This window comes from Polypterus senegalus, chromosome 11 (assembly GCF_016835505.1).
Source record: "Polypterus senegalus isolate Bchr_013 chromosome 11, ASM1683550v1, whole genome shotgun sequence".
Classification (NCBI taxonomy): Eukaryota; Metazoa; Chordata; class Cladistia; order Polypteriformes; family Polypteridae; genus Polypterus; species Polypterus senegalus.
In genome coordinates, this window is record NC_053164.1 from 116,083,453 (window position 1) to 116,099,234 (window position 15,782).

The window sequence follows — 15,782 nt, forward strand, 5'->3', positions numbered from 1 at the left end:
GCGTCTATGTGAAAACAGCCATGTCAAATGTGGGTGTGGAGTTGGGATCGTGAACACGGCTGAGAGAATAAAACTGAATAAAAAAAAAAAAAAGCTAACCTTTACAAGTATCATAAATTACACCGGCTCTTACAGACTAGAATCAAATGTTTGTTTTTATATTCTAAAATAATAAGAATACAAGCAGCTCACTTCTCAAAACAGACTTGTCGGGGATCAAACCCGTGAAGCTTTGATTACCAGTCAACAGTTGATACCGTTGTGCCACCGAAGCTGTCGAAGCACCTGAATGTCAATGTTGCACCCTAATTCGGGTTGGTTTTCTGCAGTTATATTTTTGAATGGAAGCGCATTTGTTCTGTTATATTTGTACTTTTTTTGAAAGTGTTACTTTGATATTTGGAATTCAGGCTTCACACATTATACACTTCATGTCTACATTTTGTCAATTATTACTAAAACATGAAAAACGTTTCTGTTTTAACGATGTGTTTACATAGATCGTTGTAGACACATGAGATGCAAGTGTTCCAAATAACGATATAGTATTTTTAAAAGGCTTCATTTTGCTTGACTTCTCACTCTATACAACTCTAAGCAACTGACACACAGGTAAACAGACTTGAGCTGAGAAAACTGTGCTGGGTGGGGGATATGATAGGAGGCTGCTTGCTGTTTGGTGCTTATCAACACATTTAAAGGACAAAAGACGCTGACGGAGAGGTGCAAAGCGTTTTAAGGTGGGACGGATCTACAAGTTTTTTCGTTGCCTCTGGTAATTCTAGTGTTATGCATGCATAGAAGAAAATATGCATCTAATATACATATTTTTGAAAAGTACTGTTTCAGAGATTAGAGCTTCCCAGTGTTTGCATCTAGGCATATCTACTAATTGGCTTCAAGCAATTTGTTCTTGTTTCCATTCTTAATTGCATTTGCATAGTCAGATCCTTAGTTTGTCTTATAATAACTGAATTTATGTGTTTGTCATAATTAGGCACAGCTCAACTACCTGATAAAGCCAAACAGACTGTGAAAATGGTACCGATGTTCAGGAAGCCTTTGGAGTCTATAGTCAAGTACCTGGGTTAGTATGTAATTTATTAGGACTGTTAAAAACACAATTTTTTAAATGGATTAATTCATCTCTGATTTATTTTTTAACTTTATCTCCCCCTTGTGGCATTATAGTTTGGCAATTTTGTACTTTTAAGCAAAGTTCATGATCAGTTAAAAGGCTGATTTTGTTCTTAATCTATACAGGTATACTGTATGTGTGTGGTTACTTAATAATTTTACTTGAAAGCAGAGTCCGTCAAAGCTATTCAAAGTGTGTCTTATTAAAACAATTGGGTTAGTTAAACTAAAATTCTGAATTAAGTCTTTGCTGTCCTATTTGTTTTGATTTTTTTAAAGCAGCCACTTGGGGATGAGCACAAACAGGAGGTAATGAAGCAGAATTAGACTTCCTTAAAGGGTACATTGTTTTTACACTCTGCTTAAAAACTATTAGAAAGTAATTTAATAGTTAAAGTTAACATAAATTTAAAAGGAGAAAACTAGACAAATAATACTCGTTTTTGTTAAGCACATTTCAGAACTAAATAATAAATTTAAAAAATTATGTTAATAAGAACAAAGTACATTTTGTTACATTTTTATCAAACACACTGCTTTGCATTTTAGTTTTAAATACTGTACTGTAATTTAAAAGAACAATTTTTGTAGAACCAAGGTAGAACAGGATGCCAGTTCATCACAAGGCCTGGATTCCAACACCATACAATTGTGATTTGGATTAAGAGAATAATCTGAGAATATACATTTTTGTGGTATATGAGTAATTTTCCTAGTTAGAAAAATATTTTGAGAATTGAGAGCAAACTGAAATTTTCAGTTCAATGTTTTTTAATATTTTATGAACAATCCCTGATTTTGAACAAGTGCATGCCAGTTGTCTATAAAATTGCTCTGAATTTTCAGTGTCAAAATATCCATATAGTGCCCTCAAAACCGGGTGTTTTTACATCATAAACACGTTTTATAGTTAATTTCATTGAAATGAATGTTCTTCACACAGAACACATAGTACAAGAAAAACAAAATACACCAATAGGAAGAATATTTTCTTTGAGAGAGTTGTAGTGAATAATGCTAGTTATGTTTTTAAGTACCATTATAAGCTTAATCAATCTTAATCTTAAAAAATACATTAGAAAACCTTTTTGTAAGTAAATGAAAACCTGAAAATGTCTACTCACAAAATAGTGAAGAAAATTAAAGCAAAAAAGCTTAAGTGTAGTAATGAATTGTTTTCATATACAGTGCATTTTTAGTGTGCAGGTAATATCAGATTTGTTTTTTTGTTCATTGCATCACATTGAATACATGGTAAGCATTTTTCTGCCCTAAGCTGATTGCCATTATGCATAGTACTGTGTCATTATTCATGTCTCTATACATTGTCTAGCATCTAGTATGTCATAATTTGTAGGTTTTAATACATGATATGAGAAAATAGGCATATTTTATTTTTTCATAGTCATATCTGTTTTAAAAAATCTGTAATTGCATTCCAGATTAAAAAATATATCCAAGTTTGTATGAGAATGTTCTCCTGAGCTAACTGATTGGTATAGGCCGTATAATTAAACTTATGTTTTACATTTGTTTATGCAAAGAAGTGATGTAATATTTGATTACAGGCTATTGATAGCGTCTGTATTGCATTGTGTTGAAATGCTAATGAAAATGATGATGGAATCTCTGTATAAATGATGCTTGCAGTTTAGAATGTACTTGTGGAAATAACCCTCTTATGGAAACAGAAACTACAGTAGTTGTAAGACAACCTGCTGTTGAATTTCCTGTGTTTAACCTGTGTTGGAAAGCATATAGTACATGATGCAATGATAGAAGCAGTATTCACACACTGCTTTCCAAACCCTGAAATCATTTACTAAATGGAAACAGGCACTATGTTCATGAAGAAAAATCAAGATATCAGATGTATTTATACATCTATAATGTATAGATGTTTTAATTTATTAACCTATTACTTTTGAAGGCACTGCATGAAGGGTTTGACATTTTTTATACAATATGTCTCTAAAATACATACATTTTAATTATTGAGTTAATGCCTAACTTTAAAATATATATAAAACAATTAATAAAATAGATTCCTCTTTTCTTCTACTGACACTGATTAAGCAAAAAACACAGACATGTTAAGTTTTCCATAAAGTTTTCCATTAATTTAAACACAGAATGCATTAATTATATTGAGAACTTGCTTGTAATTATCACATTTGTAGTAGTTTAATCCAGCATCCATAGAGGAACTCCAGAAACAGGTTTACAGGTTTAATATCTAAACTAAACGAATTAGATCGCCATGTTGAAAAGACCCCAGTGAACTACAATAAATAGTAAGCTTTAGGTCATATTGAAGAGATCCTATGTACAGGTGACTGCTGATAATAAGTGGGTATAATCCAGTTTATTTATTAGGTCATAGCACAGTGTATCCTAATGCCAGTGACTATGTTTTAGTTCTTTATACAAACTTAATTTTAAAACATGAAAGTCATTGGGCTGAAGGTTTTGGAATTCTTTTGGAAAATATAAACTATTAAGCAGTTTTCCTGAAGGATGTACTGTGTGTTTTCAGGAAATCATGACACATTAGAATAAAAAGATTTCATAGAGGAAATAATGCCATTTTTGTGTTGCTGAAAGGCCACACTTCCCAGACAGTGCTTTTGTTAAAGACTTACTTCATAGAATACATTTCTTGCATTAAAATAAAGTTATATCCTATGAACTATAAAGACATAGTGTGGCAGTAGGGGACACTATTGCTCCCTTGAACCTGCAGGTACCACGCTAAACACCAGGTAAAAATACAATAATTATTATTTATTATAATGATAAAGTGCACCAAGCACCACCACTCCACTATTCTCAATAAACAATTCTCCACAATTAATAACCAACCCTCCAACTCCCGGACGCGTTGCCCTCCTACCACCCAGCTCAGCTAATCCTCTGGGAGTTCCCAAAGTTCTTATATAGTTCCTGACCTGGAAGTGTTTCTCATCCTTCAGTCCATAATTCCTTATCACTTCCGGGTCAGATAAAAGTCCTTTTTTTTCCACCCCTGAAGTACATCATTCCTTTCATTCACATTCATGTGACTTGGAAGTACTTCCGGGGCGTAGGGCAAATAGCAGTCCCTGGTTCTCCCTGGAGCGACCCCTGGTGGTCCCGATGTTATCCAGCAGGGCTTAATAGGAAAACTCCATAGTCCATGATGGCCTGCTGGAATCTGAAGCATTTCCATGTCGTAGGGATGGCTCCCTCTGGCGGCCTGGGGGTATTGGCCAGGATAAAAGGCCGGCCATGGACCACAATAGTCTCCATGCATTCTGAGACAAGCTACCATTGATTCAATATTCATTGCTTAGTAGTAGAATATTATGGATTCAGTTTTTGAAAGATTTTCTTATATTCTTTGCACAAATGAATTGTAATTTTATTTAGCAGATTTTATATTTAGCAAGTACTAGCAGAATAGTGTGTTAAAGAAGTTATGAAAAAGAAAAGGAAACATTTTAAAAATAACATAACATGATTGCTAATGTAATTGTTTTGTCACTGATATGAGTGTTGTTGTCATATATATACACACACACACATATATATATATACACACATATATATATATAGCAAAATACCCGCGCTTTGCAGCGAAGTAGTGTGTTAAAGTAATGAAAAAGAAAAGGAAACATTTTGAAAATAACGTAACATGATTGTCAATGTAATGAATGTAATTTTTTGTCACTGTTATCTATATATCTATTATCTATCTATCTGTATCTATATCTATATCTCCTTTGGGGTGCGAGCAGCTGTTGCTGGGGGTGCCAGAATTCATCGAGGAAGAAAAATGAAAAACATTATTTGTACAAAATCTTAATTTATCTATCCATTCCTAAATAATTAAATGGGCAGGCTATTTCGTATCAGTGTAATATGCTGCCTGTTAAAACGGAAGACTTCTGCTCTTACGTGCACTTACTGTAGTGCTGCGTGGGTATTATGAAGTATCGTATTTTATCAAGTTCTATTTAAATTTTAAATATAAGTAATTTTTATTTAGTCGACAGAAATATGTTTGGTAGGAATGAAAGTTAAATTTAGTCAGCATTGCATAAATTTTTCTTCACCATAGAAATTTAAAGAGTAAATTCAACTTACATTCCTACCAAAGATATTTCTGTCGACTAAATAGAACCTACTTATATCCAAATTCGAGCTACTGAGCTGTCACCTGCCTGCCTGGATAAGTCACCCTCGCTTAGCTCTAACTTTTTTACCGTTCATTTAATCATGGCTAGTCGCGAAAAATCCGAACATGGAAGGAGGATTACACTGAGTATGGCTTTACCAAAATAATTATTGATGGCGAATAAAGTATCCATTATTCATAAAGCTTCAATTGGTGATCTTTTTTTCTGCGTTAACCTCATATTTTTTCATACTTCTTCTCAAACCAAGGGGGTGCGAGGGTAAAATGAATCGGGAAGTGCTGATTTATATATATTGAATATACTGAAATAGTTTTACTATCAAATAATGCAAACAAATTTAATGTTTTTTAAATTTAAATTCTAAATTTAAACTAATTCTGGGCTCATCAGGCGTACAAACTCACTGCACCCCCTCTCGGGAATCAAACCTCAGACATCAGCGCTAGAGGCGGCGAAGCCTCTCATGTTGTGCCACGGCGTGTGTTTTGTTTATTTGACAGTATGTAGATCGGGCTGTTTATATATATATATATATATATATATATATATATATATATATATATATATATATATATATACTCCTGTAGCCACAATAAAGGCCTTTATTTTATAGACAAACCAGGGATGAACAAGTTCCTTTCTACTGCAGCCACAGCCACGACACACATAAAAAACATCAATAATAACTCATAAATGTGCAATATCATTTAGGAAAATTGCAACATTTTACTCACCAAAAATTCGGATTATTTGTAAACAAAATCCATCGTCCTCTCTTTCCTCAAAAACAGTTCAATTACTCTGTCGTACGGATTATCCGAGCGCTTCAGTTCCATCAAAACCTTTCTTTCTATCGCCATCGAAGGTAATGCTGAAAAGCGAACCCGCCCTATGGTATTCCTGGCATAAGTTTGAACTCGCTTTAGGGCTGAAAATGTCCACTCAACAGAAGCAGCGTACACAGGAATGCTCACTGCCTAAAATACCAATGTGAACAGCCGCCCCATGCTCTCCTTCAGATTTTTCTGATGAAGGAAGTCAAGGAGATCAGTGGGAGATTCTCCTGCAAAATCATCCATAGCATACATTACAGTCAGTTCTGTTTTTAGCCGAGACAGATCAAAAAGTGCTCCGTGGCTGTTGTGTTAAAGTGTAGAAGGCTGCATGCATGAAATTTTTCTTGTATTCCCGAAACTTTTGGGGAGCGTGACAAACATCAGGTTTTCATGGTCTTGAAGTCTGGTCTGTGTCTGGCAAATAATATTGTCCAGAATCCTGCCATGGAGTTGGCCGTAGTGCACGTGACGATCTTTCGCTGTGCGTTCAATGGCGTCGTAGACTTCCTCATATCGGCTTCTATCCAATCAATGGGTCTGAATACGGTGACGTTGCCGTACGCCTGCTAAAGGGCCCTACTGACACCAACTCAAAATCTGATTGGTTGAAGCAACAGGTTAATCAACATTTATTCTGTGTTAGAGTGCCTCCACAACAGATTCTGAAAGCCTCTCTGCCTGGCAACAAATGATGGCTGAAATGTGATTGGTTAAATATTTTAATACGAAACTCCGCCTCCCACGGCTATCGAGCTGCATTCTATTACAGTATATATGGACGAAATTACGTTCCAGTTATGACCATTATGCGTAGAATTTCGAAATGAAACCTACCCAACTTTTGTAAGTAAGTTGTAAGGAATGAGCCTGCCAAATTTCAGCCTTCTACCTACACGGGAAGTTGGAGAATTAGTGATGAGTGAGTGAGTGAGTGAGTGAGGGCTTTGCCTTTTATTAGTATAGATGAATTCATAACATTTTAAAAAATCATCTGGAAGACTAAAGATGTAATATTTAATGAGTAATTCTGAAAACAAAAAGCAAATTTTTTAACGTTTTGTAACAGATATGTCAGAAGATTAAACAAAGGAAAAAGCTAAGTACAGTAATTATGAGAAAAAATAGTCTTTTGATAATGGTATATATATACATATATATATATATATAAGCTGTGAAAATACACATATTTACTTGAAAATCTTTGTTTCAAATTTACAGAACTCAACCCATATGTTCAGCCTAAAACAGTTAAATCTGCTTTGGCTTCCCACTCAGTCAGTGGCAGCTTTGTCAAAGTTGCTCCAGTAATCAACCATGGCTCTACAACTATTTTGGGTAAACGAAGCTATGAACAACACAATGGAGTTGAAGGTCAGTAAGTTTATTGTGTTCAGTAATTTTCTTCTTTTTTTCAAAGTTTGTTTCTATTGAATAGTAGAGATTTGATAAAATGTAAAAGTAAGTTTTGCATAAGTCATTAATAAATAGATCTTAATGCCTGAACCTGATTCAAAACCTTTCATTGGCATCATTTTCCCCTCAGCATGCCATGATTTCCTTTTTATTTGTTACATGCTTCCACTCAAGGCAAGGACTTCCTGAGGTTTACAATTGTATATAAACAATTTTTCCATTTCATCTGAATTTTGGGTTTCATGTTCAAGTTCAGACAGTGATGTATATATTTCCTATGTTCTTCCACTGGTCTTTTTATTGCACAGTCCACAAACTGTCCTCAGTGTTACAGTATTTTTCTGGGTCCTGAGATTATATAAAGTCTTTCTACATTTCTTGTCTTGTGGAAGTTATAATTTTCATAGGCTTATACTTAGTTTGATGACTCATTTTATTTTTAAGCTGGTATATTCTGGTTGAAGAAAATGAGAGGTCATAGAATAAGCCTCATCTAGAATGTGAGCATGTAATACCTTCAAGATTTAATATAAACTGTGTGTTGAATGTTATGCAGTCCCTTGCAAAAAGGTTTGGAAAGTTTAAAATAGATTGCTGAATCATAAATTGTGTCCCTATACAGGGCAAGCCAAAAAGAAGTACCACATTTCAAATGTTTATTCTACAAAAACAATACAAAAAAGGGTATACAAAATAGATTTTTTTCACTGTGTTTTAAAAATGATGTCTTCAAGGTGGTGGCCATTATTAGCGATACACTCTTTGAGACAATTTCTGAATGCTTGCCTGACTCATTTGACCATTTCAAGAGGAATAGCATCCTTGAGGGCTTCAAGGTTTTGATGTTGCCTTAGGATAGCCCTACAAGAAGAAAATGCACGGAGCGAGATCAGGCACATGTGAAGGCCACCCAACATCGCCATGCAGGGCATCAGCTTCCCCGGAAATGTCTCCCATAAAACTTGCACGGATCTCCGCACCATATGAGCTCTTGTTTCATCCTTTTGAAACCATGCATCCACCACAACCATTTCTTCCAGTTGGGGCCGCAAAAAGTTCTCTAGCATTTCAATGTAAGGTTCTGAAGTGATGGTGACCGTTGCTCCCCCTCCTCAAAAACGTAAGGGCCTACAATGGCAAATTCTGCAATGGCACACCAAACTGTAACACGCTCACTGTTCCATGGTTCAGGAGTTTCTGATGAATTTCACGAGGGTTGGTTTCAGCCCAGAAGCAAAGGTTTTGCTTATTTATGCAACCATTCAAATGGAAATGTGCCTCATGGCTGCACATGACAATGGCATCTCGATGAACGGTTTGCAGAATGTTCGCACACAACTCTCTGTGGCTCCCCCAGTCTCTCTCAGTGAGTTACTGCACTACTGTCATTTTGTGTGGATGGAAATTAAGGTCCTCATGCAAAGTCCTCCTCAAAGGCTTGTTGGAAGTGCCTAAGGCAGAAGCTTGTTTGTGCGCTGAACGTCTAGGACTCTGCAAAATTGACGCTCTTTCAGCTTGGATGTTTTCAGGCGTTCTTACAGTCCAAGGACAGCCTTGAGTGTTTTTGTTTAATGCTGTACCCGCCTGTCTAAATTTAGCCATGTGGTACTTCATTTTGGCTCACCCTGTATATGTTGCAAACTCAGATACTGAAGAGGAAAACATATAAAGATGCAGTATGTTTTGTTTTCAGTTGTCATCAACAAACTTGTTATCATTTAGTTACATTTTTTGAAATATCTGTACAGTTTGAAGACATTTTCAAATTAATTGTAATTAAAGTTCCTTTAAAAGGGATTGGGTCAGTGCCATTTCAAAGATGATCTGCATCGTTCTAAGAGCAGTTCCTGAAAACACATTGAGTAGCCATCATGTGAAAATGCATTGTTTAAAAAGCATTGCTGATATAGTTGATTCATGAAGATCAGGGGTTCTTACTCTTTTAATTCCGTGAATCCAAATATGAAAATCGATACTATACTGGGACTCATAAGTGGATTAATTACCATAATGACAGACGAACCATACATGGACAAAAAACAGTGGCCATGTAGTAAAAGCAGTAAGCATTTTGTTTACATTCAAGCATATTGGTGGAAAGCAAGTACAATATATTGTTAATAAAACAAAAATCATTCAAAACAGGGAATAGATTTCTGAGGTAAGTTACTGTCAGTGTAAATGCATAGTATAAGCTTTAAATCATGTGAAAGAAATAAATGTTTATTTATAAAGGGTGCTGCACAAGGATATGATGATTTTTGAAAAAATAGTAGGAATGACTTAACTTAGTCACTTGACCCAAGACACCAAATAAGAAGTAAAATAGTACATAATAATATTGAAGTTGTTTATTTTCCTTGCTTTGAGGAAAATGCGGGGCCTGCCCATTTTGCTGTAAGTGCAAATTTTGCACTGTCTGCAATTGAATTGGCAACATAGAATGAATTATTTAATTTTGTTATAACTTCTCTCTTCTTTCTTAACATGACTTCAGCACATATCCCTTTTAAACTGATGGCATGGGTAAATATAAAAGTTTCAGTTTCTGATTTTCAAAAAAAATTATTCATCTTCAAACAATCAGAATTATCCTCAGCCCTCTGATCAGAAACCAGGATGTATATGAAAAGAATTAAAATAAAATCTCTTATTAGTAGATATAAAAGGGCCCTTCTCATCTCATTCACAAAAACACATGGAAAATCATCTGAGTTTGGGGAAAAACATTATCTGAATCGGAAATATTTTGGAAAATAGCTTGGCGCCAAACAGAACATGTACACCAGCTGCCATTTGATGGTCCTGGACCTATATAACCTCCACCTGGTCATTTTCTTTTTCCCATTGCAAGCTTTTATTCTCTAAGTTTCAGTTCTCTTCTCCTTGATACAAAAGACCTCCTATAAACATCTTTCCCTCATCTCTCAATGGGCTGGGAATCACAGTTTATCTTTAATTGTCTGCTAGGCATCTTTAAAAATATAAGAAACTCTTTTAGGAATCCTAATCAACAGTTTGCTCAATTTAAACTTGCATTGGCTTTATCTTAACCATGCAAACTATACTTAATGAGTCTTTGATCTTGATTTTATCTTCCTGTTTTGGCTTTCTGGTCTTTGAAAGTTAATTCACTCTTCAATAACACTGTCTGTTACAATTCCCTGTTTACTGCAAAGTAAGCTTTGTTATCTTTATGTACCAAAGTACAATAATTTGTTTAGGGACAGTAGCTACTAAATTGCTCCTTGCTTGATTTACTTAAAGTTAACTGAATTGCACAACTATGTTACATTCAATGGGTCCATCCAAAGTGGATTTTGATGCTTCCCTATTGAAATTCTTTTTATATTAAAATCTGTGATGATGTTTCTCTCATATTTCGTTTTGGTTATGTGCTGAATTGGCATCCACTTTGTTCATGTTTGTATGGTATAAGACTTCTGATTGGACTGGGACGTTGGTTGGCAGGCCTCATTAGTGTTTGTTATGTCTTATAGTCATTTAATGCTGATATGTATATGGTATTTCATTATATTAATGCATATTTAATTAGCCTGAAATTGAAGTCACATTCACCTCCGATCAACTTTCCAAGGGCAACATACAAAGAATAAAAGTCACCATACATTATATGGGTTCCCTAGAGAATGTAACTTTCTCCATCACTTCAAAAGAACCCATGCTAAGAGGGTGTTAACATGTCACTTAAGTTTTATGGCCTGTCTCTAGTGACTGCAAGCTAATCCTGTATGTGTGTTTATTGTAATAACTCTGTTGCTTCATCTGTATGCATTACATCACTAGAGCCTTGGATATTTTTTTTTCTTTAGGTAACTTGAAGAAACGGCTGTTAATGACTTCTCGAGGTAAGAATATCCAGTTTTTAATTAATCTAGGAAAGTTTAATTATGTGTCATGAACCTTTTTAAGCTAACTTTGTAGTTCTCGCTATCTGATATTCAAGACTGTGCTATTAAGATAATACATAAATTATTTTAATAAGTAAAAGAAGGACGGAAGGAATGAACAAACCTGGTTACAGGTATGATTTCACCAGAGTTGGTAATCCCATGTCCAGTGTTTTTTTTTTTTTTAAGAGCTTCAGATTGAAGTCACTTCCATTGGGCTCATATCTAACTTAGTTTTGCATTTAGGCAAGAGTATGTTCAGGAAGATAGAGTATACTATATATATATATATATATATATATATATATATATATATATATATATATATATATATATATATATATATATATATATATATATATATATATACTCAGGTTTTCAGACTATAGATTTATGTTATTTTTTGCTATAACACAACATGAATCTTCCTTTAGAAATATTCACTTGCATTATGTGGCTAGTACTGTTTCTTTGTACTACTACCTCACTGCCCCAGCTACATGGGTTTAAATTGCAGCTTAGCTACAGTATGTGAGGAGTTTATTCTTTTCCCCATGTCTGCCCGGATTTTCTCTTGTTACCTTATGATATACTTGTTAAATTTACTATTGACATGAACTATTCCACTATAAAAAGTGTGTATGAGAGTGTGTCTGATGATGGATGGTCTTCAGAGTTAGCACTGCTTCCAGCTTTGCTACGAATACTAACACGATAGGCTCAGAGTCCCCTTGCCCTTACAATTGAAAATGGATAGGTGATAGTTGGAAAGTAAATTCTCAGCTGTTAGCACACACTCAGCAGTCATCTGAGCCATAATTCATGTTTTTCATGTGCCACACTACATCTTAGACATACTTTTTCTTGTCTCTATCCCCTTTGTGTTACATGAGTTATATAAACAACTGTCTGCCTTTGTTTCAGGTCTACAAAACCACAGCCAAGTAAGGCAAATGGTAAGTATTTTGCTACCGTCAATTTAAGAACAGCATAAGTTAAAACTTTTATTTCTAAAAATGTATTTTGAACAGATTTTTTATGTTTTAAGTTTTCCACTTGTTGCTGTAGCATTTTCTAAGCAGAGGTCTGTTGCACAAGGTCTCTTTTCTAATCTAACATGCAGTGGTTGTTCATAGAATTATATGAAAAAGTTTGGGAACCCCCTCAGCCTGCATAATAATTTACTCTGCTTTAAACAAAAAAGATAACAGTGGTATGTCTTTAATTTCTTTGGAACATCTGAGTACTGGGGTGTTTTCTGAACAAAAATTTTTAGTGAAGCAGCATTTAGTTGTATGAAATTAAATCAAATGTGAAGAACTGGCTGAGCAAAAATTTGGGTACCCTTGTAATTTTCCTGATTTGAATGCATGTAACTGCTCAATACTGATTACTTGCAACACCAAATTGTTTGGACTAGCTCGTTAAGCCTTGAACTTCATAGACAGGTGTGTCCAATCATGAGAAAAGGTATTTAAGGTGGTCAATTGCAAGTTGTGCTTCCCTTTGACTCTCCTCTGAAGAGTGACAGCATGGGATCCTCAAAGCAACTATCAAAAGATCTGAAAACAAAGATAGTTCAGCATCATGGTTTAGGGGAAGGCTACAAAAAGCTATCTCAGAGGTTTAAACTGTCAGTTTCATCTGTAAGTAATGTAATCAGGAATTGGAAGACCACAGGCACAGTTGCTGTTAAACCCAGTTCTGGCAGGCCAAGAAAAATATAGGAGCGGCATATGCGCAGGATTGTGAGAATGGTTACAGACAACCCACAGATCACCTCCAAAGACCTACAAGAACATCTTGCTGCAGACGGTGTATCGGTACATCATTCTAAATTCAGTGCAATTTGCACAAAGAACATCTGTATGGCAGGGTGATGAGAAAGAAGCTCTTTCTGTACTCACGCCACTAACAGAGTCGCTTGTTGTATGCAAATGCTCATTTAGACAAACCAGATTCATTTTGGAACAAAGTGCTTTGGACTGATGAGACAAAAAGTGATTTATTTGGTCATAACAAAAAGAGCTTTGCACGGCAGAAGAACACCGCATTCCAAGAAAAACACCTGCTACCTACAGTCAAACTTGGTGGAGGTTCCATTATGCTGTGGGGCTGCATGGCTAGTTCAGGGACTGGGGCTTTTGTTAAAGTCAAGGGTCGGATGAAGTCAATCCAATATCAACAAATTCTTCAGGATAATGTTCAAGCATCAGTCACAAAGTTGAAGTTGCGCAGGGGTTGGATATTCCAACAAGACAGTGACCCAAAACACAGTTCGAAATCTATAAAGGCATTTATGCAGAGGGAGAAGTACAATTTTCTGGAATGGCTGTCACAGTCCCCTGACTTGAATATCATCGAAAATCTATGGGATGATTTGAAGCAGGCTGTCCATGCTCGACAGCCATCAAATTTAACTGAACTGGTGAGATTTTGTATGGAAGAATAGTCAAAAATACCTCCATCCAGAATCCAGACACTCATCAAAGGCTATAGGAAGCGTCTAGAGGCTGTTATATTTGCAAGAGAAGGCTCAACTAAATGTTGATGTAATATCTCTGTTGGGGTGCCCAAATTTATGCACCTGTCTAATATTGTTATGATACATATTGCATATTTTCTGTTAATCTAATAAATTTACTGTCACTGCTGAAATACTACTGTTTCCCTAAGGAAACATATATTAAAAGGAAGTTGCTACTTTGAAAGCTCAGCCAATGATAAACAAAAATCCAGAGAATTAAGAGGTGTTCCCAAACCTTTTCATATGACTGTATTTGAACTAAATTAAGAAATTGTATACTCAAAATATGTAGTGTCTTTATAATTGCATTCTCCCAGAACTTTTCCTCCGTACAAAACCTGTGATTTTACAATTGCTGATGATAGATTCTAAGGAATTTGCTACTGGGTAACGGCTAAAATCCCAAGTTGTTTGACAGATATGCGTATTGTTTAATTGGAGAGATTTTTTCTTTTTTCTTTTGTATATTCCAAATACATTAAAACTGCTTGATTTTAAATCTACATTTGATGTAACCTGTTCAGAAACATAATGGTTTAAGGGTGTCTACAGATTGTGTGGTGTGATTCTCACTTACACCACATCACACTAGTAACAGAAATGAATGACTGACCAGAAATTATGTCACTATATCAATATATGAAAGATTTGTACTGTAATTAATTTTATGATTTGGAGGATATAATGAATGACAATTTCCTGTGTTTACTTACTTTGTTTCACCTTCCCTGCTTCTACTCCCCTTGTGTCAGGCTAGTCTTAACAAGGCGTACCTGCTAAATGGCAAGCCCTTTGATAGGAATCAGAGGGTTCTTAAACACAGCTCACTGCCTCCAGTTAAAGGCCGCCGAATGAACTGGATTGACGCTCCAGATGATGTCTTCTTTATGGCGACGGGTGATACAAGGTTGTTATGAATGTTTATTAAGACGACTTTTTCAGGTTGCTTCAGAAATGTTATGCTAATTTTGTTATATGCAATTTAAAGATTTCCATGAACAAATTAGAAAAATAAAATTCTGCTTTAAAAGTGCATGTGTGCTAGAGTGGCATTTCAGGACAGGTTACATTTTACTTAAACCTAATTTAATAAATAGATTACATTTCTATTTTGAATAACTGCTACAAAGCCAAACCTGAAACAGCTTGCTTTTCTTAGTTTTTTAGTGCAGAAAATATACTATACTACAATGTAATTGAGGCATGTAATGCTAATTATATAGAAAACAATACTAAGATCAAATTTGACAAGACAGAGCCATTCAGTCTCTATGCTATGCCACTATTTTTTGCAAAACATCATCATCAACTTGCACAGTGGTATGCTAACTGTGAAGAAGCATGGTTCTCCCTGTGTAATATTCTGCGTGAAATTTAACTTTAGTCAGCTTGCATCCGTGTCCTTATATTATAATTGAAGAATTGATTTTGAAGTAACATCTGCTAATTCTTTTAATATTTTTAAACATTTTAATATTGTCACCTGTTGTTTTTTTTACAATTCAATGTCATGTGCAATATTTCACTCATTATTTGTTGGACAGCCTTTCTGAAGAGTACATATTCTAAAAAAACTTAACATTTGCAATTTGGAATCATCCAGACTTCATCCAGACATGTTTATTTTTTTGGTATAAATGGATGTTCTTTTTTTATCAGTTTACCAATATATTGATTTAAAAATACAGTCATTACTAATGTTCCAAATGACCACTACTGATTGACTGAAATATGATTTAATATACACATGTGACAACAAAACCCATTTGCAGCAGGCATT

At 34.9% G+C, this 15,782-nt stretch overlaps 1 protein-coding gene across 2 annotated transcripts in view; it reads left to right on the plus strand.

The window, feature by feature from the left end:
* LOC120539470 (metastasis-associated protein MTA1-like) overlaps positions 1-15,782 on the plus strand; it is a 335,861-nt gene that overhangs the window by 299,732 nt on the left and 20,347 nt on the right. For both annotated transcript variants that reach the window (XM_039769548.1, XM_039769549.1), the window contains exons 15-19: positions 998-1,087; positions 7,370-7,522; positions 11,398-11,433; positions 12,400-12,431; positions 14,755-14,909. In XM_039769548.1, the coding sequence (XP_039625482.1) occupies positions 998-1,087; positions 7,370-7,522; positions 11,398-11,433; positions 12,400-12,431; positions 14,755-14,909 (466 nt within the window). The remainder of the gene's footprint in view (positions 1-997; positions 1,088-7,369; positions 7,523-11,397; positions 11,434-12,399; positions 12,432-14,754; positions 14,910-15,782) is intronic.